Raw genomic sequence first — 27,693 nt, forward strand, 5'->3', positions numbered from 1 at the left:
TCTTTATTGAACACACCGTATAAACATGCACAGTGCAGGGTGTAAAAAGTATGTGGACCCTTGGTTTTAATAACTGGTTGACCCTACTTTGGCAGCAATACCCTCAACCAAACCTTTTCTGTAGTTGTGAATAAGACCTGCACAACAGTCAGGATGAATTTTGGACCATTCCTCTTTACTAAACTGTTTCCGTTCAGCAATATTCTTGGGATGTTTCGTGTGAAACGCTCTCTTGAGGTCATGCCACAGCATCTCAATCGGGTTGAGGTCAGGACTCTTACTAGGCAACTCCAGAAGGCGTATTTTCTTCTGTTGAAGCTATTCTGTCGTTGACTTACTTTTGTGTTTTGGGTCGTTGTCCTGTTGCATCACCCAACTTCTGTTGAGCTTCAATTGGCGGACAGATAGCTTTACATTCTCCTGCAAAATGTCTTGATAAACTTGGGAATTCATTTTTCCATTGATAATAAGCTGTCCAGGCCTTGAGGCAGGAAAGCAGCTCCAAACCATGATGCTCCCTTCACCATACTTTACAGTTGGGATGAGGTTTTAATGCTGGTGTGCTGTGCCTTTCTTTCTCCACACGTATGTTGCCTTTCCTTCCTCGCCTCCAGACCGTAGTCTGGACGGCTCAGGGGAGCCTTCACTTGCTAGCTCCGGGGCCAGGGCAATTTACAGATGCTCTGGGGAAATTCCCACATTTGGGGATCTTATCCACTGCTAATGACGAGTTAGTCTGGAATTCCACTGAAATAGTTCACTTTTATTAAAACTTGTACATCATTTGAGGTCTGAATGACAAAATAAAATAGTGGGCTATTGGAGCAAAAAGAGCGTTGCTCATAGTACGTACGGCTACATCCTCATCACACAATATTCCATTCAAAACCCGAAAGTTAACTTACTACGATACCCATAATGCACTTCAATGTTTTAAAGCTATACCCATACTTTATCAACACATAGCGTTGAATAATGGTAGAGACATAGACGATTACATAGAACATGGAATCCTTCCAAACAACTCAACTTTAGTTTCTTCTGTCCACAGAATATTTTGCCAGTAGCGCTGTGGAACATCCAGGTGCTCTTTTGCGAAGTTCAGACGTGCAGCAATGTTTTTTTAGGACAGCAGTGGCTTCTTCCGTGGTGTCCTCCCATGAACACCATTCTTGTTTAGTGTTTTACGTAGTGTAGACTCGTCAACAGAGATATTAGCATGTTCCAGATATTTCTTTAAGTCTTTAGCTGACACTCTAAGATTCTTCTTAACCTCATTGAGCATTCTGCGCTGTGCTCTTGAAGTCATCTTTGCAGGACAGCCACCCCTAGGGAGAGTAGCAACAGTGCTAAACGTTCTCCATTTATAGACAGTTTGTCTTACCGTGAACTGATGAACATCAAGGCTTTTAGAGATACTGTTTTAACTCTTTCCAGCTTTATGCAAGTCAACAATTCTTAATCTTGCGTCTTCTGAGATCTCTTTTGTTCGAGGCATGGTTCACATCAGGCAGTGCTTCTTGTGAATAGCAAACTCAAATTCTGTGTTTTTTATAGGGCAGGGCAGCTCTAACCAACATCTCCAATCTCGTCTCAATGATTATACTCCAGGTTAGCTGACACCTGACTCCAATTAGCTTTTGTAGAAATCATTAGCCTAGGGGTTCACATCCTTTTCCCAACCTACACTGTGAATGTTTAAATGATGTATTCAATATAGACAATAAATATTCAATAATTTGTGAGTTATTAGTTTAAGCAGACTGTGTTTGTCTGTTGTTGTGACCTAGATGAAGATTGTTATGACCAATTTCTGCAGAAATCCAGATAATCCAAAATGCAGCATGGTATGTATCCATAATGTAATTTAATGGAAAATGAATACAAAATACAAAAGAACAAGAGAATCAAAATGAAAACCGAAACAGTCCCAAATGATGCAAACACTGAAACGGAAAAATAATCACCCACAACTCAAAGGTGAAACCAGGCTACCTAAGTATGGTCCTCAATCAGGGACAACGATTGACAGCTGCCTCTGGTTGAGAACCATACCAGGCCAGAAATCCCAAATCATAGAAAAAAAAACATAGACTGCCCACCCCAGCTCACACCCTGACCATACTAAAACAAAGACAAAACAAAGGAACTAAGGTCAGAACGTGACAATGTTTCCAGTGTGTTGATTCTTTAACAGTGTGGGCCATACTGAGCGTTATCATAACTCCCAGCCAGTCAGTCGTCTCTACAGAGGAGTGTCTATGGGGCTAGCTTTGGGGCTGTCTATGGGGCTGTCTATGGGGCTGGCTGTGTGGCTGTCTATGGGGTGGCTATGGGGCAGGATATTGGGCTGGCTATGGGCTTTCTATACGGCTGCCTACGGGGGTGACTATGGGGCTGTTTAGTCGCTGGCTTGTGGGCTATCTATGGGCTGTCTATGGGGCTGGCTGTGGGCTTTCTATGGGGCTGGCTGTGGGCTTTCTATGGGGCTGCCTTAGGGGGTGTCTATGGGGCAGTTTATGTGACTGTTTATGGGTCTGTTTATGGGCTTGGTGGGGAGGGACAGGGAAATAATGGAAAGTGATATAAATCAACAGCTCTTTGATTTCTAGAGAGTCTTCCTTTCTGCGTACAGACGTCAGCTCACACTCACCACCAGCTCGTCACCATAGATGCATACTGAGCAAGACTCCGGGGTTGTGTGTCACCAGGGGAGAGAGAAAAAATAGAGAGGGAGAGTTGGATAAAAGGAGAGAAAGAGCAATGAAGAGATTCCATTTCACATGTGGTGTGCTTGGGTGTGGTCCAGACATAATTTGAATATCAGCATCAGAGGAACCGTTGAAGAGATGTTGTCCCCGCATGCAGAACAGGATTAGATAGATCAGTCAGTCTTATCTATATTATATGACTGGTCACAGTGCCACTGAGTTGTGTAACAAGGAAGTGTCTCCTTAACCACCAATGTGGTTTAAATCCCAGAAATGAGATTTTCCCTCACTTTGAATACTGGTTAATTTAAGGAGATTTCTATTTATTGTGAGGCCAACACAACGTGACATTGAGAAGTGTTTCAGGATGCTGTGTGTTGACATGCTTCCGTACCATAAATCCACCCAGGAATTCCTCATTGTCAGATCAACAAAGTGACAAGCATGGTACAACACCCAGCTCAACTCCTGCTGAACTGTGCAAACTGAGGCTGCGTCCCAAATGCACCCGATTCCCTATGTAGCGCAATACTTTAGACCTCAAACTGAAGCTCCAGTAGGCAGCTACCTGTGTTCTTCGGCTCTCCTGTCTATTTGACTTAGGATCAAGCTGACTCTTTGCTTATGAATCAACAGAGATAAGTGTGGACTTACTGGTCTGTTGAATGAACCTATATTTTGGCTCAGTTTCTGTACTAAAGGAGGGAGATGGAAATGGAGGGAACAGCGGGATGTAGTGCAGTCATATGGGGTGGTGTCACTTGTGTGGATGGTGTTTTTGACTGGTGGTGACGAGGTGTATGTGGATCTGTAATTTAGACTTGACTGAAATGCTAGCTTTAAACACTGTATCTAAACCTTAGCTCATATCCTCTCTATTACTCCCTGGGGCATGAACCTGGTAACCTGATATTTACTATCACATATCATAACAAGTTGTTGTTTCCTCATGCTCTCTCAAATGTTGCGTAAAAACGTTTGTGAGAGGGAAAGAGAGACTGTGGGAAAGACTGTATCAGGAGAGACAGAGAGACTATTGCATGAGACAGGGAGAAAAGACTGTGTACAGTCAGACACTTTTGTAGTTCCTCCCTCTATCTGCTCTCCCACTGTACCCCCCTCTATTTTCTTTGCTTTTCAATGCTCCTCATTCCCCCTAGTCTCTCCCACCCGCTCTAGTTTTCTCCTTTACCTCCTTCAGTTACAGCAGGTTGTCAGATAGAAGCACAACTCATATGAACAAACCCACTCCTCCCCCATCATTCAATTCTCCCCCTTTTCATGCCCTTCCTCCTGAATATTACTTGCCTTTCTCCTCTCCCCTGTTTGTTGAAGCTCCCTCTTCCATCCCTCCTCCCCTCCTCTCCCTGCATTTGGCCCAGCCCCTACTCACCCGGTTGCCAAGCTCCTGTTGTTGTGCTAACTCTAAACTTCACGCCTGGTTTCCTGTATGTTTCTACATGGTCTCACAAGGTTTCACTTTTGAGCTCTGGAATCGGAATCTTCTCTCATTCCTCTTTTATTCATTCTTCTGGTCTGGGCTCTTTTTCAGTCCTTCCACATTTCCACATACTTTTCCTGCATTATAATGCTTACATTTCCTAGTAGCTGAATGTGTTTTTAAAAGGTGAAAAGTGCTCTTGTACTCACAAAAGCACTCACATACAACCCACATTCAGTCATAAACCACTGACAATACTAATTTGTTATATCGTATATCTTTCATGACCATGACGTCACAAAAATATTTAACAGAATTTAAACAGTGAATGTAAAACCTCTTTGTTTGTGATTACACACTGTGAGTCTGATTTACCCTGTCTGTCTGTTTTCCTTATGCAGCAACAGGAGCAGGACCCCACCAACCTGTACATCTCCAACCTGCCTGTGTCCATGGACGAGCAGGAGCTGGAGAGCATGCTCAAGTCCTTCGGCCAGGTCATCTCCACACGCATCCTCCGCGATGCCAACGGGATCAGCCGTGGCGTTGGCTTTGCCAGGTACACACTACATGCTACACCCGTAGCATCTTTGGCAACGTGTTAAACAAGCAGCTAAAACTACATGTTACGATAGTAGCAGTGGTGTAGTGGAGGGTATATGCAGGAATATGGCATGTACCCACTTTTTTTATTGGGCATTGCGTATACTCACTTCTTAACCCCCCTGATGCATATCAAAGTAGTGTAGTGGAGGTATACGTTGTTTCAATGAAAAATACCTATGGAGCAGATCAGAATGTTTAGCTTAACATTTTGATAAACTATTATTTCTTCTTATTCTAAGCACAGCAATGTGCACATGGCGTTAGGCCTACAGTACGCATGCATGTTCCAACACGCGAATATTCCAAAATGCAATTTGTGGGAAAACACTGTTCTAAAATGCACATGTGAACGGTTTCATGGACAGAGATGGAAATATTCATTAGAAAATTTGAAAGAGGAGAGATTTAAAGATGCAACAACTATTATGGGTTGCTAATATGACTAGGATAATGCTTTTGGCTGCTAGACAATGAAATAAAGTTGATTTGACAACCAATAGAAGAGGAGAGTGAAAATTATGCTGATGCTAATGATAGGCCTAAACATCTTCTGGTAGATAGAAAGGCTTTCCCAAAAACCTTCGCTATTAAATGTTAACTAGCTACAAAGTAGTCTACCTGGCAGAATGATATGATTATTTGCATCAATCCAGTTGCCATTTGTTCTACAAACTCCATCGCATGTGAGCTACAGAAACACCGCCCACCAAACAACAGTGCTAGGTGCCTACACACTTTAATTAAAGGGTAACTACACTCAAAAATCCAAATTTCTTAGATTTTTCTCAGATCTCAAAAGTGGTGTCCTGATGTGGTTTAAGCATTGTTGTGCAATTGTGTTGTTTTTCTATAAAACAAACTGTGAATTTATCTAGGTTTCAATCCAATTGCCAAAAGAGTTTAATGCGAATATTCTAACATCAGCATAAAATGTGCATTTTCCCACCAGAGATGTGCTTCCATCAAACTGACTTGTGGGTAAAAGCCTATATGTGATGACGTAGTACACATGAACATTTATTTTGCGGTTAAATTCCGATCATGTACTGAATAATTCATCGTAACTTACTTCATCTGTAGCCTAATAAACTGCATACTTTCCCCGAGTCTAAATGGGAGTACCACACAACATGTCATCGCGTGACTCCAAGTTTACTTCAATATGATAGTTGCTATATCAATGTTTGCTCCTAAAAGCGTGTCCACCACCATTTCTCGCATAATTAATTTTACAGACACAAAACGACACACATTGTCTAGCGTATTTTGTTTTTGTCGACATTTGGTGAGTTTACAGACGAATTTGCTGTTTCAGTCCGGCCTGTTCTGCAATTTTTTTTATCCAACATGTTATTTACTGGAATAAAAAGGTTGGATGGTAATATAGACAGCGAAAAAAAATAATTAAGGACAAATCAGAAACCTGTGAATTTCTGACTCAGTTGACAGGCTCATTCATCTATTTCAATGGTAGGCCTAATATTAACCTTGCACAGTACACATTTTTTTGCCAAAAAAGAATATACCCACTTCTCCAGGCACTCCTACACCACTGATTAGCAGAGAGGGGTAAGTTGAACCTAAGGGGTAAGTTTAGCCATCCTTGTATCTAGGAAACCATAACCAAAATTAATAATTTGACCAAATATTTTGTAAGAGGTCATTATTTCATGGAGTCAGTGAAGGAGGAAACCACATGAAAAAATGGTTAGGTCCAAAAAACAGATTTTCACCAAGTCAAATGAATGTATTGTGTTAGAGGTCTCATGATGCTTGTATCTAAACCAAAGTAAATCATTTTAAGATTGTTCTATACATCAGTTGGGTCTCTATAAGCTTCAATATGAGGTCCTAAACAGAATGAAGTGCATCCTTGTAGCCAAGGCTATAAATGAGCATTTTTCATTGGTAACACTGTTCCTCCCAACTATAAAAAGTTAGGAGCACCACATGGCATTGAGATACAACCTATATTGGTCCTATATGAATTCTAGCTACTTTTGAAGCACATGGTATGCACTAGAAACTAATATCTGACACTGTAAAGACACTCATTTATTATAAAAGCTAAAATGTTGATACAAATACCTGTCATTGTAATTATTAAGTCATTTGTGGAATATTAGGTTTCTACATTGTGTAAAAGCATCATTTTCCGAAGGAGATGCATTACATTGACAATTGTACACTGTCTCTTTAAAAATGTCAGGCTTGTGATGATGACATGCAAGAGATCTCTCATTCATTCATTGCTCTGATTATTGATCTCCTGAAGAAGCTAACCATCACACTACCATCGCCATGCTTGACCGTTGGTATGAGGTTCTTACCGTGGAATGCAGTGTTTGGTTTTCGCCAGTCATAATGGGACCCATGTCGTCCAGAATGCAATACTTTTGACTCAACTGTCCATAGAACATTCTTCCAAGAGCCTTGATGATCATCCAGTTGCTTCCATGTGCTTTTTGGCAAACTGTTTGATTGACATGGGTCCTAATGCTCCTAATGTTTTGTACACTCAGTGTATTTGTTAGAAAGAATACTATATTTCCCCTGGCTGAGTGATACTGAATGTACAAATGTGTTCAATTTACCCATCTCTTCCCTACATGTTATATCAGCAACAACAAGGGTCACACTGGAGTCTAATGGACTTGAATGTTTGACTTTGTTTCAGGATGGAGTCCACAGAGAAGTGTGAAGCCATTATTCAACATTTTAATGGCAAATTCATTAAGACTCCACCAGGAGTTCCAGGTGAGCAGATCTCTCTACCTGTCTCTTCTATGTATTCTCCACCACACCCAGATGTTATGATACCACCTCAGTCATTCACTTCAGGTTGCAAATCAAGACTGTGTCCAGAAACAATTGCTATCCCCTACGCCCTACAAATGTGTGGAGATCTGAGAGGATTGGACCGATATAAGCAATATGGCAAAACTTCAATCTAGCCTACACTATAAAAGAAATCTAGTTGTTTCAACTAAATATTATTAAGTAACTAGTTCCACTGTATTTTTTTTGTTTACAAATATGACTGTGGACCTAGTTACACACAGACAGTGCTTATAACATACAATGTTTTCAACTTACATGTTTTATACACGTTGACACACAGTCTTTTATTTAGGTAAGATGTCAAAAATGATAGTTTCTAGTTCACTCCTTTCTCAATTGAAAATCATTCCCCCCCTCCTCAATCAATCAATAAATCAATAAATCAATCAATCAATCACATTTATTTATATAGCCTTTTTTTACATCAGCTGAGATCACAAAGTGCTATACAGAAACCCAGCCTAAAACTCCAAACAGCAAGCAGTGCAGATGTAGAAGCATGGCGGCTAGGAAAAACTCCATATAAAGCCAGGAACCTAGGAAGAAACCTAGAGAGGAACCAGGCTCTGAGGGGTGGCCAGTCCTCTTCTGGCTGTGCCGGGTGGAGATTATAACAGTACATGGCCAAGATGTTCAAACGTTCATAGATGATCAGCAGGGTCAAATAATAATCATCACAGTGGTTGTAGAGGGTGCAACAGGTCAGCACCTCAGGAGTAAATGTCAGTTGGCTTTTCATAGCCAATCATTCAGAGTTAGAGACAGCAGCAGCATAATTACTGGAGGCTGAGACAGGAGGGGTCGAGAGACACGGTTGCCCCGTCCGCCAACAGGGCCAACCAGGCAGGATATAACCCCACCTACTTTGCCAAAGCACAGCCCCCACAACACTAGAAGGATATCTTCAACCACCAACTTACTACCCTGAGACAAGGCAGAGTATAGCCCACAAAGATCTCCCCCACGGCACGCACCCGAGGGGGGCGCCAACCTGGACAGGAAGATCACGTCAGAGACTCAACCCACTCAAGTGACGCACACTTCCTAGGGACGGCATGGAAGAGCACCAGTAAGCCAGTGACTCAGCCCCCGTAATAGGGATAGAGGCAGAGAATCCCTGTGGAGAGAGGGGAACCGGCCAGGCAGAGACAGCAAGGGTGGTTCGTCGCTCCAGTGCCTTTCTGTTCACCTTCACATCCCTGGACCAGATTACACTCAATCATAGGACCTACTGAAGAGATGAGTCTTCAATTTTATTTTATTTTATTTCACCTTTATTTAACCAGGTAGGCAAGTTGAGAACAAGTTCTCATTTACAATTGCGACCTGGCCAAGATAAAGCAAAGCAGTTTGACACATACAACGACACAGAGTTACACATGGAGTAAAACAAATATACAGTCAGTAATACAGTAGAAACAAGTCTATATACGATGTGAGCAAATGAGGTGAGATAAGGGAGGTAAAGGCAAAAAAAGGCCACGGTGGCAAAGTAAATACAATATAGCAAGTAAAACACTGGAATGGTAGATTTGCAGTGGAAGAATGTGCAAAGTAGAAATAAAAATGATGGGGTGCCAAGGAGCAAAATAAATAAATATATAAAATAAAATAAATACAGTAGGGAAAGAGGTAGTTGTTTGGGCTAAGTTATAGGTGGGCTATGTACAGGTGCAACAATCTGTGAGCTGCTCTGACAGCTGGTGCTTAAAGCTAGTGAGGGAGATAAGTGTTTCCAGTTTCAGAGATTTTTGTAGTTCGTTCCAGTCATTGGCAGCAGAGAACTGGAAGGAGAGGCGGCCAAAGAAAGAATTGGTTTTGGGTGTGAGCAGAGAGATATACATACTGGAGCGCGTGCTACAGGTGAGTGATGCTATGGTGACCAGCAAGCTGAGATAAGGGGGGACTTTACCTAGCAGGGTCTTGTAGATGACTTGGAGCCAGTGGGTTTGGCGACGAGTATGAAGCGAGGGCCAGCCAACGAGAACGTACAGGTCGCAATGGTGGGTAGTGTATGGGGCTTTGGTGACAAAATGGATGACACTGTGATGGACTGCATCCAATTTGTTGAGTAGGGTATTGGAGGGTATTTTGTAAATGACATCGCCGAAGTCGAGGATTGGTAGGATGGTCAGTTTTACAAGGGTATGTTTGGCAGCATGAGTGAAGGATGCTTTGTTGCGAAATAGGAAGCCAATTGTAGATTTAACTTTGGATTGGAGATGTTTGATGTGGGTCTGGAAGGAGAGTTTACAGTCTAACCAGACACCTAGGTATTTGTAGTTGTCCACGTATTCTAAGTCAGAGCCGTCCAGAGTAGTGATGTTGGACAGACGGGCAGGTGCAGGCAGCGATCGATTGAAGAGCATGCATTTACTTTTACTTGTATTTAAGAGCAATTGGAGGCCACGGAAGGAGAGTTGTATGGCATTGAAGCATGCCTGGAGGGTTGTTAACACAGTGTCCAAAGAATGGCCAGAAGTATACAGAATAGTGTCGTCTGCGTAGAGGTGGATCAGAGACTCACCAACAGCAAGAGCGACATCATTGATGTATACAGAGAAGAGAGTCGGTCCAAGAATTGAACCCTGTGGCACCCTTATAGAGACTGCCAGAGGTCCGGACAGCAGACCCTCCGATTTGACACACTGAACTCTATCAGAGAAGTAGTTGGTGAACCAGGCGAGGCAATCATTTGAGAAACCAAGGCTGTCGAGTCTGCCGATGAGGATGTGGTGATTGACGGAGTCAAAAGCCTTGGCCAGATCAATGAATACGGCTGCACAGTAATGTTTCTTATCGATGGCGGTTAAGATATCGTTTAGGACCTTGAGCGTGGCTGAGGTGCACCCATGACCAGCTCTGAAACCAGATTGCATAGCAGAGAAGATATGTTGAGATTCGAAATGGTCGGTAATCTGTTTGTTGACTTGGCTTTCGAAGACCTTAGAAAGGCAGGGTAGGATAGATATAGGATAAAGACTTAAAGGTCGAGACAGAGTCTGCGTCTCTCACATGAATAGGCAGATCATTCCATAGAAATGGAGCTCTATAGGAGAAAGCCCTGCCTCCAGCTGTTTGCTTAGAAATTCTAGGGACAATAAGGAGGCCTGTGTCTTGTGACCGTAGCGTACATGTAGGTATGTGCGGCAGGACCAAATCGGAAAGATAGGTAGGAGTAAGCCCATGTAATACTGCAAAGTTTAACAGTAAAACCTTGAAATCAGCCCTAGCCTTAACAGGAAGCCGGTGTTGAGAGGCTAGCACTGCAGTAATATGATAATTTTTTGGGGTTCTAGTCAAGATTCTAGCAGCCGTGTTTAGCACTAACTGAAGTTTATTTAGTGCTTTTCCGGTTTGCTGGAAAGTAGAGCATTGCAATAGTCTAATCTAAAGGTCGACCGATTATGATTTTTCAATGCCGATACCAATACCAATTATTGGAGGACCAAAAAAAGCCGATACAGATTAATAGGCCGATTTAAAAAATATATTTTATTTATTTGTAATAATGACAATTACAACAATACTGAATGAACACTTTTATTTTAACTTAATATAATACATCAATCAAATCAATTTAGCCTCAAATAAATAATGAAACATGTTCAATTTGGTTTAAATAATGCAAAAACAAAGTGTCGGAGAAGAAAGTAGAAGTGCAATATGTGCCATGTAAAAAAGCTAACGTCTAAGTCCCTTGCTCAGATCATGAGAACTTATGAAAGCTGGTGGCTCCTTTTAGCATGAGTCTTCAATATTCCCAGGTAAAAAGTTTTAGGTTGAGGTTATTATAGGAATTATAGGACTATTTATCTCTATAACATTTGTATTTCATATACCTTTGACTATTGGATGTTCTTATAGGCACTTTAGTATTGCCAGTGTAACAGTATAGCTTCTGTCCCTCTCCTCAACCCTACCTGGGCTTGAACCAGGAACACATCTACAACAGCCACCCTCGAAGCATTGCTACCCATCGCTCCACGAAAGCCGCGGCCCTTTCAGAGCAAGCGGAACAACTACTCCAAGCCTCAGAGCGATTGACATTTGAAACGCTAGTAGTGTGCACCCCGCTAACTAACTAGCCATTCCACCTCGGTTACACCAGCCTAATCTCAGGAGTTGATAGGCTTGAAGTCATAAACAGCGCAATGAATGAAGCATTGCGAAGAGCTGCTGGCAAACGCACGAAAGTGCTGTTTGAATGAATGCTTATGAGCCTGCTGCTGCCTACCACCTCTTAATCAGACTATCAAATATCAAATCATAGACTTAATTATAACATAATAACACACAGAAATACGAGCCTTAGGTCATTAATATGGTAAAATCCGGAAACTATCATTTCGAAAATAAAACGTTCCATATTTTATCTAACGGGTGGCATCTATAAGTCTAAATATTCCTGTTACATTTCACAACCTTCAATGTTATGTCATAATTTCGTAAAATTCTGGCAAATTAGTTCGCAACGAGCCAGGCGGCCCAAATTGTTGCATATACCCTGACTCTGCGTGCAATGAACGCAAGAGAAGTGACACAATTTCCCTAATTTAATATTGCCTGCTAACATGAATTTCTTTTAACCTGTCTAGGGCTAGCAGAACCCCTCGCCAACAGCCAATGAAATTGCAGGGCGCCAAATACAAATCAACAGAAATCTCATACATCAAATTTCTCAAAAGTATTAGGCACCATTTTAAAGATAAAATTCTCGTTAATCCAGCCACAGCGTCTGATTTCAAAAATGCTTTACAGCGAAAGCTCCAGAAACGATTATGTTAGGTTATCACCAACTCACAGAAAAACCTAGCCATTTTTCCAGCCAAAGAGAGGAGTCACAAAAAGCACAAATAGAGATAAAATTCATCATTAACCTTTGATGATCAGATGACACTCAAAGGACTTCATGTTACACAATACATGTACAGTGCCTTGCGAAAGTATTCGGCCCCCTTGAACTTTGCGACCTTTTGACACATTTCAGGCTTCAAACATAAAGATATAAAACTGTATTTTTTTGTGAAGAATCAACAACAAGTGGGACGACATTTATTGGATATTTCAAACTTTTTTAACAAATCAAAAACTGAAAAATTGGGCGTGCAAAATTATTCAGCCCCTTTACTTTCAGTGCAGCAAACTCTCTCCAGAAGTTCAGTGAGGATCTCTGAATGATCCAATGTTGACCTAAATGACTAATGATGATAAATACAATCCACCTGTGTGTAATCAAGTCTCCGTATAAATGCACCTGCACCATGATAGTCTCAGAGGTCTGTTAAAATTGCAGAGAGCATCATGAAGAACAAGGAACACACCAGGCAGGTCCGAGATACTGTTGTGAAGAAGTTTAAAGCCGGACATACAAAAAGATTTCCCAAGCTTTAAACATCCCAAGGAGCACTGTGCAAGCGATAACATTGAAATGGAAGGAGTATCAGACCACTGCAAATCTACCAAGACCTGGCCGTCCCTCTAAACTTTCAGCTCATACAAGGAGAAGACTGATCAGAGATGCAGCCAAGAGGCCCATGATCACTCTGGATGAACTGCAGAGATCTACAGCTTAGGTGGGAGACTCTGTCCATAGGACAACAATCAGTCGTATATTGCACAAATCTGGCCTTTATGGAAGAGTGGCAAGAAGAAAGCCATTTCTTAAAGATATCCATAAAAAGTGTTGTTTAAAGTTTGCCACAAGCCACCTGGGAGACACACCAAACATGTGGAAGAAGGTGCTCTGGTCAGATGAAACCAAAATTGAACTTTTTGGCAACAATGCAAAACGTTATGTTTGGCGTAAAAGCAACACAGCTCATCACACCATCCCCACTGTCAAATATGGTGGTGGCAGCATCATGGTTTGGGCCTGCTTTTCTTCAGCAAGGACAGGGAAGATGGTTAAAATTGATGGGAAGATGGATGGAGCCAAATACAGGACCATTCTGGAAGAAAACCTGATGGAGTCTGCAAAAGACCTGAGACTGGGACGGAGATTTGTCTTCCAACAAGACAATGATCCAAAACATAAAGCAAAATCTACAATGGAATGGTTCAAAAATAAACATATCCAGGTGTTAGAATGGCCAAGTCAAAGTCCAGACCTGAATCCAATCGAGAATCTGTGGAAAGAACTGAAAACTGCTGCTCACAAATGCTCTCCATCCAACCTCACTGAGCTCGAGCTGTTTTGCAAGGAGGAATGGGAAAAAATGTCAGTCTCTCGATGTGCAAAACTGATAGAGACATACCCCAAGCGACTTACAGCTGTAATCGCAGCAAAAGGTGGCGCTACAAAGTATTAACTTAAGGGGGCTGAATAATTTTGCACGCCCAATTTTTCAGTTTTTGATTTGTTAAAAAAGTTTGGAATATCCAATAAATGTCGTTCCACTTCATGATTGTGTCCCACTTGTTGTTGATTCTTCACAAAAAAATACAGTTTTATATCTTTATGTTTGAAGCCTGAAATGTGGCAAAAGGTCGCAAAGTTCAAGGGGGCCGAATACTTTCGCAAGGCACTGTATGTTTTGTTTGGTAAAGTTCATATTTATATCCAAAAATCTTATTTTACATTGGCGCGTTAAGTTCTGTAGTTCCAAAACAGTAGTTCCAAAAGTGATATTGCAGAGAGCCACATGAATTCACAGAAATACTCATTATAAATGTCGATGAAAATACAATTGTTAGACATGTAAATATAGATACACTTCTCCTTAATGCAACCGCTGTGTCAGATTTCAAAAATACTTCACGGAAAAAGCATCATCTGAGAACGGCACTCAGAGCCCAAACCAGCCAGAGAAATATCCGCCATGTTGGGTAGTCAACATTATTCATAAATAGCATTATAAATATTCACTTACCTTTGATGATCTTCATCAGAATGCACTCCCAGGAATCGCAGTTCCACAATAAATTCTTGTTTTGTTCGATAATGTCCATCATTTATGTCCATTTATGTCCAATATCTTCTTTTGTTAGGGCGTTTGGTAAACAAATCCAAATGCGCGATCTGGTCCATTCGGACGAAACGTTCAAAAAGTTATATTACAGGTCGAAGAAACTTGTCAGACTAAGTATAGAATCAATCTTTAGGATGTTTTTATAATAAATGTTCAATAATGTTCCAACCAGAGAATTCCATTGTTTGTAGAAAAGCAATGGAATGAGAGCTACCTCTCAAGTGAAAGCGCTTGACTGAGAACGAGACCACTGACTCAAAGACCTCTCATCGGGTCCCACATCACAGTAGAAGCCTGAAACAACGTTCTAAAGACGCTTGACATCTAGTGGAAGCCGTAGGAAGTGCAACATAATCAATATCCCACTGTGTATTCAATAGGGGTGAGTTCAAAAACTACAAACCTCAGATTTCCCACTTCCTGTTTGGATTTTTTCTCAGGTTTTTGCCTACCATATGAGTTATGTTATACTCACAGACATCATTCAAGCAATTTTAGAAAATTCAGAGTGTTTTCTATCCAATGCTAATAATTATATGCATATATTAGCATCTGGGACTGAGTAGGAGGCAGTTCACTCTGGGCATGCTATTCAACCAAAAGTGAAAATGCTGCCACCTATCCCAAAAACGTGAAGAAAGGCATTGATGTTTATGGTTAGGTACATTCATGCAACGATTATGCTTTTTTTTCGAAAATACGCTTTCGTTAAATCCTCCCACGTTTGGGGGCGCTGGCTGTCTGTGTTAAGAAAATAATTTCTTCACAGTTCGCAACGAGCCAGGCGGCCCAAACTGCTGCATATACCCTGACTCTGTTGCACAGAATGCAAGAGAAGTGACACAATTTCCCTAGTTAAAATAAATTAATGTTAGCAGGAAATATGAACTAAATATGCAGGTTTAAAAATATATAATTGATTTTAAGAAAGGCTTTGATGTTTATGGTTAGGTACACATTGGTGCAGCGACAGTGCTTTTTTTTGCGAATGCGCTTTTTAAATCACCTGTTTGGCAAAGTAGGCTGTGATTCAATGATAAATTAACAGGCACCGCATCGATTATATGCAACGCAGGACAAGCTAGATAAACTAGTAATATCATCAACCATGTGTAGTTAACTAGTGATTATGTTAAGATTGATTGTTTTTTATAAGATGTGTTTAATGCTAGCTAGCACCTTACCTTGGCTCCTTGCTGCACTCTCATAACAGGTATTCAGCCTACCACGCAGTCTCCTCGTGGAGTGCAATGTAATCGGCCATGATCGGTGTCCAAAAATGCCGATTACCGATTGTTTTGAAAACTTGAAATTGGCCCTAATTAATCGGCCATTCCGATTAATCGGTCGACCTCTTGTCTAATCTAGAAGTGACAAAAGCATGGCTAAATATTTCTGCATCGTTTTTGGACAGAAAGTTTCTGATTTTTGCAATGTTACGTAGATTGAAAAAATATGTCCTTGAAACAGTCTTGATATGTACGTCAATAGAGAGATCAGGGTCCAGAGTAACGCTGAGGCCCTTCACAGTTTTATTTGAGACAACTGTTCCAATATCAAGATTAATTGTCAGATCCAACAGAAGATCTCTTTGTTTCTTGGGACCTAGAACTAGCATTTCTGTTTTGTCTGTTTTTGTCCGCCATCCACTTCCTTATGTCTGAAACACAGGCTCCCAAGGAGGGCGATTTTGGGGCTTCACCATGTTTCATCGAAATGTACAGCTGTGTATCGTCCGCATAGCTAACATTATGTTTCTGAATGAAATCACCAAGAGGCAGAGGTGGGACCAAGTCATTGTTATACAAGTCACAAGTAAGTCTCAAGTCTTAGCACTCAAGTCCAAAGTCAAGTTCCAAGTCAAGACAGGCAAGTCAAGTCTCAAGTCCTAAACTTTGAGTTTTGAGTCCTAAACAAGTCATAATGTGCTCCTCACCAAATGTAATACCATTTCATATTTTTAACAAGAGTAATAGTATATTAAATTTACGTAAATCATTAATGCTTTAAAAAATATCTATATATTTATTACTTTCCAAATAAGCATTATATTTCCATGGAAATACATGGGTAGCCATGACTTGCAATTCGTTTTTTGTTGATACAGCGTTGTCTTTACATCTGAAAAATAATAATTTTGGGTATCATCTTTCCAAGGGCTCCATCTGAATTCACCTGCCAACATTCCTCTCCACTGCCCAACACAACCTTTTCTCAGCTGGCACAATATGATTGGCTGCTGTCTGATTCAAACTGTAATCCATTAAATGAAGAGTTGATGCGCTGCAAACTTTTTTTAATAGCATCATTTTTAATATTTGGGCTTGGGGAGGGTTTCAAGTCAGTTCGAGTCAAAAGGCTCAAGTCCAAGTTAAGTCATGAGTCATTGATGTTAAAGTCGAGTTGCAAGTCATCATATTTGGGACTCGAGTCTGACTCGAGTCCAAGTCATGTGACTTGAGTCCACACCTCTGCCAAGAGGTAAAATATATAGTGAAAACAATAGACCTCCTAAAACCTTGAGGAACATTGAAATTTACATTTGATTTGTCAGTGGACTAACCATCCACAGAGACAAACTGATATCTTTCTGACAGATAAGATTTAAACCAGACCAGAACTTGTTCATGTAGAATAATAGTTTCTAATCTCTCCAAATGAGAGCCTTGGTCTGACGCCATTAAAGGTCATTTACCATCTTCACGAGTGCAGTTTCATGTTCTCAGTCAACTTACCTGGTAAAATACCAGGTAAATAAAATAAAAATAAAATAAAAATAAATGTATTATTATTATTGTTTATTATGTTCAACATAGGAGGGCCAAGCACAGCACTTTCAGTAGTTTAGTTGGAATAGGGTCCAGTATGCAGATTGAAGGTTTAGAGGCCATGACTATTTTCATCAATGTGTCAAGAGATAAAGTATTAAACAACTTGAGTGTCTCCCTTGAGCCCAGGTCCTGGCAGTGTTGTGCAGACTCAGGGCAACTGAACTTTGGAGAAATACGCAGATTTAAAGAGGAGTCCATAATTTGCTTTCTAATGATCATGATCTTTTCGTCAAAGAAGTTCATGAATTTATCACTGCTGAAGTTAAAACCATCCTCTCTTGGGGAATGCTGCTTTTTAGTTAGCTTTGTGACAGTATCAAAAAAATGTAGGATTGTTCTTATTCTACTTAATTAGGTTGGAAAATTAGGATGATCGAGCAGCAGTGAGGGCTCTTCGATACTGCACGGGACTGCCTTTCCAAGCTAATCGGAATATTTCCAGTTTGGTGTAGCACCATTTCCTTTCCAATTTTCTGGAAGCTTGAAGGGCATCTACAAAATCTTTGGGTTGTCCGAGAATTTATAGCATGGCTTTTGATGATCCTTGGTTGGGGTCTGAGCAGATTATTTGTTGCGATTGCAAACATAATAAAATGGTGGTCCAATTGTCCAGGATTATGAGGAAAAACATGAAGATCCACAATATTTATTCTGCGGGACTAAACTAGGTCCAGAGTATGACTGTGGCAGTGAGTAGGTCCGAAAGCCTTTTGGAGTGGGTCTGTGGACTTTTCCATGTGAATATTAAAGTCCCCAAAAATTTTAATATTATCTGCCGTTGTCTACAAGATCTGATAGGAATTCAGGGAACTCAGTGAGGAACGCTGTATATGGCCCAGGAGGCCTGTAAACAGTACCTATAAATAGTGATTTAGTAGGCTGCATAGATGTCATGAGTAGAAGCTCTAGCTTTGGTTTAGTAAATGTTAGCAACACCTCCGCCTTTGCGGGATGTGCGGGGGATATGGTCACTAGTGTAACCAGGAGGAGAGGCCTCATTTAACACAGTAAATTCATCAGACTTGAGCCATGTTTCAGTCAGGCCAATCACATCAAGATTGTGATCAGTGATTAGTTAATTGACTATAACTGCTTTGGATGTGAGGGATCTAACATTAAGTAGCCCTATTTTGAAATGTGAGATATCACAATCTCTTTCAATAATGACAGGAATGGAGGAGGTCTTTATCCTAGTGAGATTGCTAAAGTCAACACCGCCATGTTTAGTTTTGCCCAACCTAGATCGAGGCACAGACACGGTCTCAATGGGGATAGCTGAGCTGGCTACACTGACCTGTGCTAGTGGCAGACTCCACTAAGCTGGCAGGCTGGCTAACAGCCCGCGTTCTGGCCTGCACCATATCTCATTGTGGAGCTAGATGAGTTGGAGCCCTGTCTATGTTCATAGATAAGATGAGAGCATCCTAATTGAATGAACATACAGTACAAGACAAATTGAGCAAACACATAATTTTAAATTGACAGAATTTTTGCCTACGTTTTCTCATATTTGGACCAACTAAAAATGTTAAGTTCAGGTAACACAGAAAAGTTGAGTAAAGGAAAAAAAGTCTGTGGAGCCAGTTACATAATAATAAGTAGTTGAAACTTCTAGATTTGTGGGTGTTATTTTTAAAGTGTATCAGAGTTAAAGGTAGAGCTAACACGATATTGCTTAAATCTATTAAATCCTCACAGATCTCCACACGTATCTAGAGGTTAGTAGTCTTGGAAACCCGGACCTAGGAGCACTAGGTCTGGGGCGGATGTCTAAATCTCTTGGACATTTTCGAAAAAGGAAAAGCATTTGTTTTCCGATAAAAAATGTCAAGGGTTAGGTTATGGTTGTGGTTAAGGTTAGGGTTAGTGTGAGGGTTGGGGTTAAGGTTAGGGTATGGACGTACCAAGGATCCCACTTAGAATCTACCGTTTAGCTAGGGCAAAAAGCAGATACGGCAGTGATGTCACCGGTGACGCACGTCCCATTTCCAACACCTCTCTGTCCCAACTGATGCTGGAACTTCTAAAGACATATAAGCTGGAGCATTGTTACGTTGTTGGAGGCCATCCATCTGTCTAAGGAAACTAAGAGGTTAGGGGCTAGGATTTTTGTCTGAACAAGTCCTTGGTCTCTGATCCCAGGCTCCTGACTTTACCTCTCAACTCTTCCAGTGGATTATTATTCCTAGCCTCCCATTGAATTCACCCTCTGATTTCATCTGTTTCTCTCCCCACAGTGCCCCCTGAACCATTATTGTGCAAGTTTGCAGACGGGGGACAGAAAAAGAGGCAGAACCAGGGGAAGTACCTTCAGAATGGCAGGCCCTGGGCCAGGGATGGAGAGATGGTGAGTGGCTTGATTACACGGGTGGAGGATTTCATGTATTTATTTTTTAGACTTAGAGACTGCATGTTAGTTCCAAAAAAACTTTAAACAAGAGGTCATTGTCAAAGCAATATAGAGCTGGAATCTGATCTCACATGGATTGTGTGTCTAACCCTAAACATTCATAAAGGGGCAGTGCAGTTAAAAACCTTTTTTGTGGTCGAAATTACACTCTGAAATTGTGAAAATGAAAATGCCCTTTTTGTGTAAGAGCTGTTTTAAAAAATGCCTGGAATTTCAACCTGTTCAGGTGGGATGGAACTTTTTGCCCACATCATGACTTCCCAATGTGATCGGATTATAATATACCAATGAATTTCCATCTGGGTAAGGGGATGGGTTCTAGACCATCCTATTGGCGGATCAGCTCTGACCAGCTGGTCTTTACTGACATTATCAACCTATCCCTGATCCGGTCTTTAATAGCAACTGGTTTCAAGCAGACCACCATAGTCCCTGTGCCCAAGAATTCCAAGGTAACCTTCCTTAAATGACTCTCGCCCCGTAGCACTCACATCTATAGCCACGAAATGCTTTGAAAGACCATCATCCCAGACACCCTAGACAACTCCAGTTGCCCCAACAGAGCCACAGATGACTCAATCTCTATTGCACTCTACACTGCCCTCACCCACCTGGACAAAAGGAATGCTGTTTATTGACTACAGCTCAGCATTCAACACCATAGACCCCTGCAAGCTCAACACCAAGCTCAGGACCTTAGGACTGAACACCTCCCTTTGCAACTGGATCCTGGCGGACCGTCCTCAGGCGGTGAGGGTAGGTAACAACACATCCACCACGCTGACCATCAAAACTGGGCCCCTCAGGGGTGTGTGCTTAGTACCCTCCTGTACTCCCTGTTCAACCACAACTGCATGGCCACGCATGACTCCAACACCATCATCAAGTTTGCTGAAGACACAACGGTGGAAGGTCTGATCACCGACGACGATGAGGCAGCCTATAGGGAGGAGGTCAGAGACTTGGCAGTGTGGTGCCAGGACAACAACCTCTCTCTCAATGTCAGCAAGACAAAGGAGCTGATCTTGGACTACAGGGAACGGAGGGGAGAACACGCCCCCATCCATATCGACGGGGTTGTAGTGGAGTGGGTCGAGAGCTTCAAGTTCCTTGGTGTCCACATCACTAAGGCAATAACATGGTCCCCACACACCCACACAGTTGTGCGGAGGGCACGACCACAAGCACTACAGAGGGTGGGGAGTACGGCCCAGTACCACACTGGGGCTGAGCTCCCTGCCATCCAGGACTTCTATATCAGGCACTGTCAGAGGAAAGCCCAAAAATTGTTTAAGACTTCAGACACCCAAGCCATAGACTATTCTCTCTGCTGTAAACACTTTATTTGGCTAGTTTGTCTGTATATGCTCTACAAACTATCTAAGGTTATCATGTAACATTTAAACTAACTACATTGCCTTCAGAAAGAATTCACACCCCATATTTTGTTATGTTAAAGCCTGAATTTAAAACTGATTACGTTGAGAGTTAGTGTCACGGGCCTACACAGAATACCCCAAAGTGAAATTATGTTTGTGAAAAGATTATTATTATTATCACTCTTTTTAAATAAATTAATACAAAAATTAAAAGCTGAAATGTCTTGAGTCAATAAGTATTCAACCCCTTTGTTATGGCAAACCTAAATATATAACATTGCCAAAAGTATGTGTACACCCCTTCAAATTAGTGGATTTGTCTATTTTAGCCCATCTGTTTTTGACAGGTATATACAATCGAGCACACAGCCATGCAATCTCCATAGACACACATTGGCAGTAGAATGGCCCATATTGAAGAGCTCAGTGACTTTCAAGGTGGCACCGTCATAGGATGCCACCTTTCCAACAAGTCAGTTTGTCAAATTTCTGCCCTGCTATAGCTGCTCCGGTCAACTGTAAGTGCTGTTATTGTGAAGTGGAAACATCTAGGAGCATCAATGGCTTAGCCACGAATAATATAGACACTGATAGTATAGACACTGATAATATAGAGCAGGATAACTTCTCCGAGCATTGGCAGGACAGAGCAGCTATGTCTTGTAAGACGAGGGGCGGGGTTGTGTGTCTTTTTGTCAAGAACTGCTGCTGCGCAATGTCTAATATTAAAGAAGTCTCGAGGTATTGCTCGTCTGAGGTAGAATACTTCATGATAAACTGTAGACCACACTATCTACCAAGAGAGTTCATCTATATTATTCATAGCCGTCTATTTACCACCACAAACCGATGCTGGCACTAAGATCGCACTCAATGAGCTGTATAAGGCCATTAGCAAACAAGAAAATGCTCATCCAGAAGCGGCACTCCTAGTGGCCAGGGACTTTAATGCAGGCAAACTAAAATCTGTTCTACCTCATTTCTACTAGCATGTCACATGTGCAACCAGAGGAAAAAAACACTAGACCACCTTTACTCCACACACAGACGCATAAAAAGCTCATCCTCGCCCTACTAAAGCAGGAAGTACCAGTGACTCTCTCAATACGGAAGCGGTCAGATGACATGGATGCTATGTTACAGGACTGTTTTGCTACCACAGATTGGAAAATGTTCCGGGATTCATAAAAAAAAATATTTCACCTTTATTTCACCTTTATTTAACCTTTATTTAACCAGGTAAGCTAGTTGAGAACAAGTTCTCATTTACAACTGCGACCTGGCCAAGTTAAAGCAAAGCAGTGCAGCAGAAACAATACAGAGTTACATGGAATAAACAAGCGTACAGTCAACAATAGAAAAAAAGTCTATATACAGTGTGTGCAAATGGCATGAGAAGGTATGGCAATAAATAGGCCATAGTAGCAAAGTAATTACAATTTAGCAGATTAACACTGGAGTGATAGTTGAGCAGATGATGAGCAGATGATGGTGTGTAAGTAGTGATACTGGTGTGCAAAAGAGCAGCAAAGTAAATAAAAACAAATGGGGATGAGGTAGGTAGATTGGGTGGGCTATTTACTGATGGACTATGTACAGCTGCAGCGATCGGTTAGCTGCTCAGATACAGTGCCTTGCGAAAGTATTCGGCCCCCTTGAACTTTGCAACCTTTTGCCACATTTCAGGCTTCAAACATAAAGATATAAAACTGTATTTTTTTGTGAAGAATCAACAACAAGTGGGACACAATCATGAAGTGGAACGACATTTATTGGATATTTCAAACTTGGATGGAAGATGGATGGAGCCAAATACAGGACCATTCTGGAAGAAAACCTGATGGAGTCTGCAAAAGACCTGAGACTGGGACGGAGATTTGTCTTCCAACAAGACAATGATCCAAAACATAAAGCAAAATCTACAATGGAATGGTTCAAAAATAAACATATCCAGGTGTTAGAATGGCCAAGTCAAAGTCCAGACCTGAATCCAATCGAGAATCTGTGGAAAGAACTGAAAACTGCTGTTCACAAATGCTCTCCATCCAACCTCACTGAGCTCGAGCTGTTTTGCAAGGAGGAATGGGAAAAAAATTCAGTCTCTCGATGTGCAAAACTGATAGAGACATACCCCAAGCGAGTTACAGCTGTAATCGCAGCAAAAGGTGGCGCTACAAAGTATTAACTTAAGGGGGCTGAATAATTTTGCACGCCCAATTTTTCAGTTTTTGATTTGTTAAAAAAGTTTGAAATATCCAATAAATGTCGTTCCACTTCATGATTGTGTCCCACTTGTTGTTGATTCTTCACAAAAAAATACAGTTTTATATCTTTATGTTTGAAGCCTGAAATGTGGCAAAAGGTCGCAAAGTTCAAGGGGGCCGAATACTTTCGCAAGGCACTGTAGCTGATGTTTAAAGTCAGTGAGGCAAATGTAAGTCTCCAGCATCAGCGATTTTTGCAATTCGTTCCAGTCACTGGCAGCAGAGAACTGGAAGGAAAGGCGGCCAAAGGAGGTGCTGGCTTTGGGGATGACCAGTGAGATATACCTGCTGGAGCGCGTGCTACGGGTGGGTGTTGTTATCGTGACCAGTGAGCTGAGATAAGGCGGAGCTTTACCTAGCATAGACTTGTAGATGACCTGGAGCCAGTGGGTCTGGCGACGAATATGTAGCGAGAGCCAGCCGACTAGAGCATACAGGTCGCAGTGGTGGGTGGTATAAGGTGCTTTAGTAACAAAACGGATGGCACTGTGATAGACTGCATCCAATTTGCTGAGTAGAGAAATTGGAAGCTATTTTGTAGATGACATCGCCGAAGTCGAGGATCGGTAGGATAGTCAGTTTTACGAGGGCAAGTTTGACAGTGTGAGTGAAGGAGGCTTTGTTGCGAAATAGGAAGCCGATTCTAGATTTGATTTTGGATTGGAGATGTTTGATATGAGTCTGGAAGGAGAGTTTACAGTCTAGCCAGACACCTAGGTATTTGTAGTTGTCCACATATTCTAGGTTTAAACTGTCCAGAGTAGGGATGCTAGTCGGGCGGACGGGTGCGGGCAGTGAAAGGTTAAAAAGCGTCATCCAATGGCATTGAGGAGCTTACTGTACCACCTTAGTCACCAGCTTCATCAATATGTGCATCAATGACGTTGTCCCTACAGTAACCATACGTACATTTCCCAACCAGAAGCCATGAATTACAGGCAACATCCGCACCGAGCTAAAGGCTAGAGCTGCCGCTTTCAAGGAGCGAGACACGAATCCAAACGCTTATAAGAAATCTTGCTATGCCCTCAGACAAGCAATCAAACAGGCAAAGTATCAATACAGGACTAAGATTGAATCCTACTGCACCGGCTCTGATGCTTGTCGGATATGGCAGGGCTTGAAAAATATTACGGACTACAAAGTGAAACCCAGCTGCGAGTGGCCCAGTGACACGAACTTACCAGATGATCTAAATGCCTTTTATGCTTGCTTCGAGGCAAGCAACACTGAAGCATGCATGAGAGCATTAGCTGTTCCAGACGACTGTGTGATCACGCTCTCTGTAGCTGATGTGAGCAAGACCTTTAAACAGGTCAACATTCACAAAGCTGCGGGTCCAGACAGATTACCAGAACATATACTCCAAGTATGCGTGGACCAACTGGGAAGTGTCTTCACTGACATTTTCAACCTTTCCTTGATCGAGTCTGTAATACCTACTGTACATGTTTCAAACAGACCACCATAGTCCCTGTGCCCAAGAAAGTGAAGGTATCCTGCCTAAATGATTACCGCCCCGTAGCACTCACTTCAGGAGCTATGAAGTGCTATGAAAGGCTGGTCATGGCTCACATCAATACCATCATGCCGGAAACCCTAGACCCACTCCAATTCGGATACCGCCAACAGATCCACAGATGACACAATCTCAATCTCACTCCACACTGCCCTTTCCCACCTGGACAAAAGGAGCAGCAATGTGAGAATGCTATTCATTGACTAGAGCTCAGCATTCAACACCATAGTGCCCACAAAGCTCATCACTAAGCTATGGACCTAAACTAAACACCTCCCTCTGGAACTGGATCCTGGACTTTCTGAAGGGCCGTCCCCAGGTGGTAAGGGTAGGCAACCGCACATCTGCCCCGCTGATCCTCAACTGGGGCCCCTTAGGGGTGCATGCTTAGAACCCCTCATGTACTCCCTGTGCACACATGACTGCGTGGACAAGAACGACTCCAACACCATCATTAAGTTTGCAGATGACACAACAGTGGTAGGCCTCACCGACAACGATGAGTTAGCCTATAGGGAGGAGGTTAGAGACCTGGCAGTGTGAGCAAGACAAAGGAGCTGATCGTGGACTATAGGAAAAGGAGGGCCGAACATGCCCCCATTTACATTGACGGGGCTGAAGTGGAGCGGGTCGAGAGTTTCAGGTTCCTTGGTGTCCACATCACCAAGATAGTTGTGAAGAGGGCACGACAACACCTTTCCCCCCTCAGGAGACTGAAAAGATTTGGCATTTGTCCCCAGATCCTTAAAAAGAGAGCATCCTGACCGGTTGCATCACCGCCTGGTATGGCAACCGCTCGGCATCTGACCGTATGGCACTACAGAGGGCAGTGCGTAACACGGAACCCAAACCAGCTGTGCGCGAGCGCCATCATGCATAAGTTTAATTTGTCCCCCCACACCAAACGCGATCACGACACACAGGTTAAAATATCAAAACACTGAACTCTGAACCAATTACATTAATTTGGGGACAGGTCGAAAAGCATTAAACATTTATGGAAATTTAGCTAGCTAGCTTTCTAGCTAATTTGTCCTGTTTAGCTAGCTTGCTGTTGCTAGCTAATTTTTCCTGGGATATAAACATTGAGTTGTTATTTTACCTGAAATGCACAAGGTCCTCTACTCTGACAATTAATCCACACATAAATGGTCAGCCTAATTGTTTCTAGTCATCTCTCCTCTTTCCAGGCTTTTTCTTCTCTTTATATTGCGATTGGCAACTTTCATAAATGAGGTGCATTACCACCACTGAGCTCGTTCGCCTTTCAGTCACCCACGTGGGTATAACCAATGAGGAGATGGCACATCTCCTTCTATAAACCAATGAGGAGATGGGAGAGGCAGGACTTGCAACGCGATCTGCGTCAGAAATAGAACTGACTTCTATTTTAGCCCTTGGCAACGCAAACGCTCGTTGGCGCGTGCGAGCAGTGTGGGTGCAATAATTGAAAAATCTAGATTTCTAAATTAATTTTGCAACACTCGCGCACGCAACTCGAGCGGTGTAGTCAGCCTGTAAGGCCCAGTACATCACTGGGGCTACGCTTCCTGAAATCCAGGACTTGTATACTAGGCGGTGTCAGAGGAAGGCCCAAAAAATTGTCAAAGACTCCGGTCACCCAAGCACTACCGGAGCACCAAGACCAAAGTCAAAAGGCTCCTTAACAGCTTCTACCCCCAAGCCATAAGACTGCTGAATAATTAATCAAATGGCCACCCGGACTATTTATATTGGCCCCCCTATGCATAGTCACTTTACAAATTACCTCAACTAAGCTGTATCCCCGCACATTGCTTCGGTACCAGTACCCCCTGTATATAGCCTTGTTAATGTTGTATAATTTTCTTGTGTTACTTTTGCTTATTTTTTAAATATATTTTTTTCACTTTAGTTTATTTGGTAAATATATTCTTAGTTCTATGTCTTGAACTGTATTGTTGGTTGAGAGAGGAAGGCCAGAGTAAGCATTTCACCGTAAGGTTGTATTCGGCGCGTGTGACAAATAGCATTTGATTTGCTTTGATTTATTAGACATACAGTGATGATTTAAAAACATAATTGATTTTATATGTGATTGTTTCCTTTACGTCTTTATTCTGACTTATTTGTGTTGTTTTCCCAGGGAGGGATGACGCTAGCATATGACCCCACAGCCTTACAGAATGGGTGAGTATAGAGAGACAAAAACAGAAAGTCAGCCCACCAACAAAAACAAGTCATGTGTTTGTGGTGAACTATTGACTCCTGGTAGACACAGAAGACATTGCAACACTACTTTATTGTATTGCAATCATCTACTTCAATGTAACATTTTGTAGTTCTATCATCTGGCATCACTTGATAATTACTTTCATGCACATGTGATTATGAATGCTTATTAATGTAAATTCTATAATATAATTTGACATGCATACATCTTGATTTGTGTGTGTTATGCAGGTTCTATTCGTCACCCTACGGTCTGACCCCAAACCGGATGATCGCCCAGACGTCCCTTTCTCCCTACATGCATTCACCCATCTCATCCTTCCAGGTCAAACACTGCACACACACACACACACACACACACACACACACACACACACACACACACACACACACACACACACACACACACACACACACACACACACACACACACACACACACACACACACACACACACACACACGCACACACACACACACACACACACACACACACACACACACACACAT

The 27,693-nt window shown here is 42.0% G+C and overlaps 1 protein-coding gene across 3 annotated transcripts in view; it reads left to right on the forward strand.

Moving 5' to 3' along the window:
- The window catches only part of LOC110528194 (RNA-binding motif, single-stranded-interacting protein 2), a 60,302-nt gene that overhangs the window by 25,831 nt on the left and 6,778 nt on the right, over positions 1 to 27,693 (forward strand). For 2 of the 3 annotated variants that reach the window (XM_021610054.3, XM_021610055.3), the window contains exons 5-9: positions 4,554 to 4,711; positions 7,436 to 7,515; positions 19,639 to 19,748; positions 27,099 to 27,142; positions 27,416 to 27,509. In XM_021610054.3, coding sequence (XP_021465729.1) covers positions 4,554 to 4,711; positions 7,436 to 7,515; positions 19,639 to 19,748; positions 27,099 to 27,142; positions 27,416 to 27,509 — 486 coding nt within the window. Of the gene's footprint in view, positions 1 to 4,553; positions 4,712 to 7,435; positions 7,516 to 9,366; positions 9,463 to 19,638; positions 19,749 to 27,098; positions 27,143 to 27,415; positions 27,510 to 27,693 lie in introns of all 3 variants that reach the window. The other variant, XM_090241421.1, reaches the window with a different exon arrangement.

Source organism: Oncorhynchus mykiss, chromosome 7 (genome assembly GCF_057628025.1).
Source record: "Oncorhynchus mykiss isolate SJ-2025 chromosome 7, ASM5762802v1, whole genome shotgun sequence".
In the NCBI taxonomy this organism is placed as follows: Eukaryota; Metazoa; Chordata; class Actinopteri; order Salmoniformes; family Salmonidae; genus Oncorhynchus; species Oncorhynchus mykiss.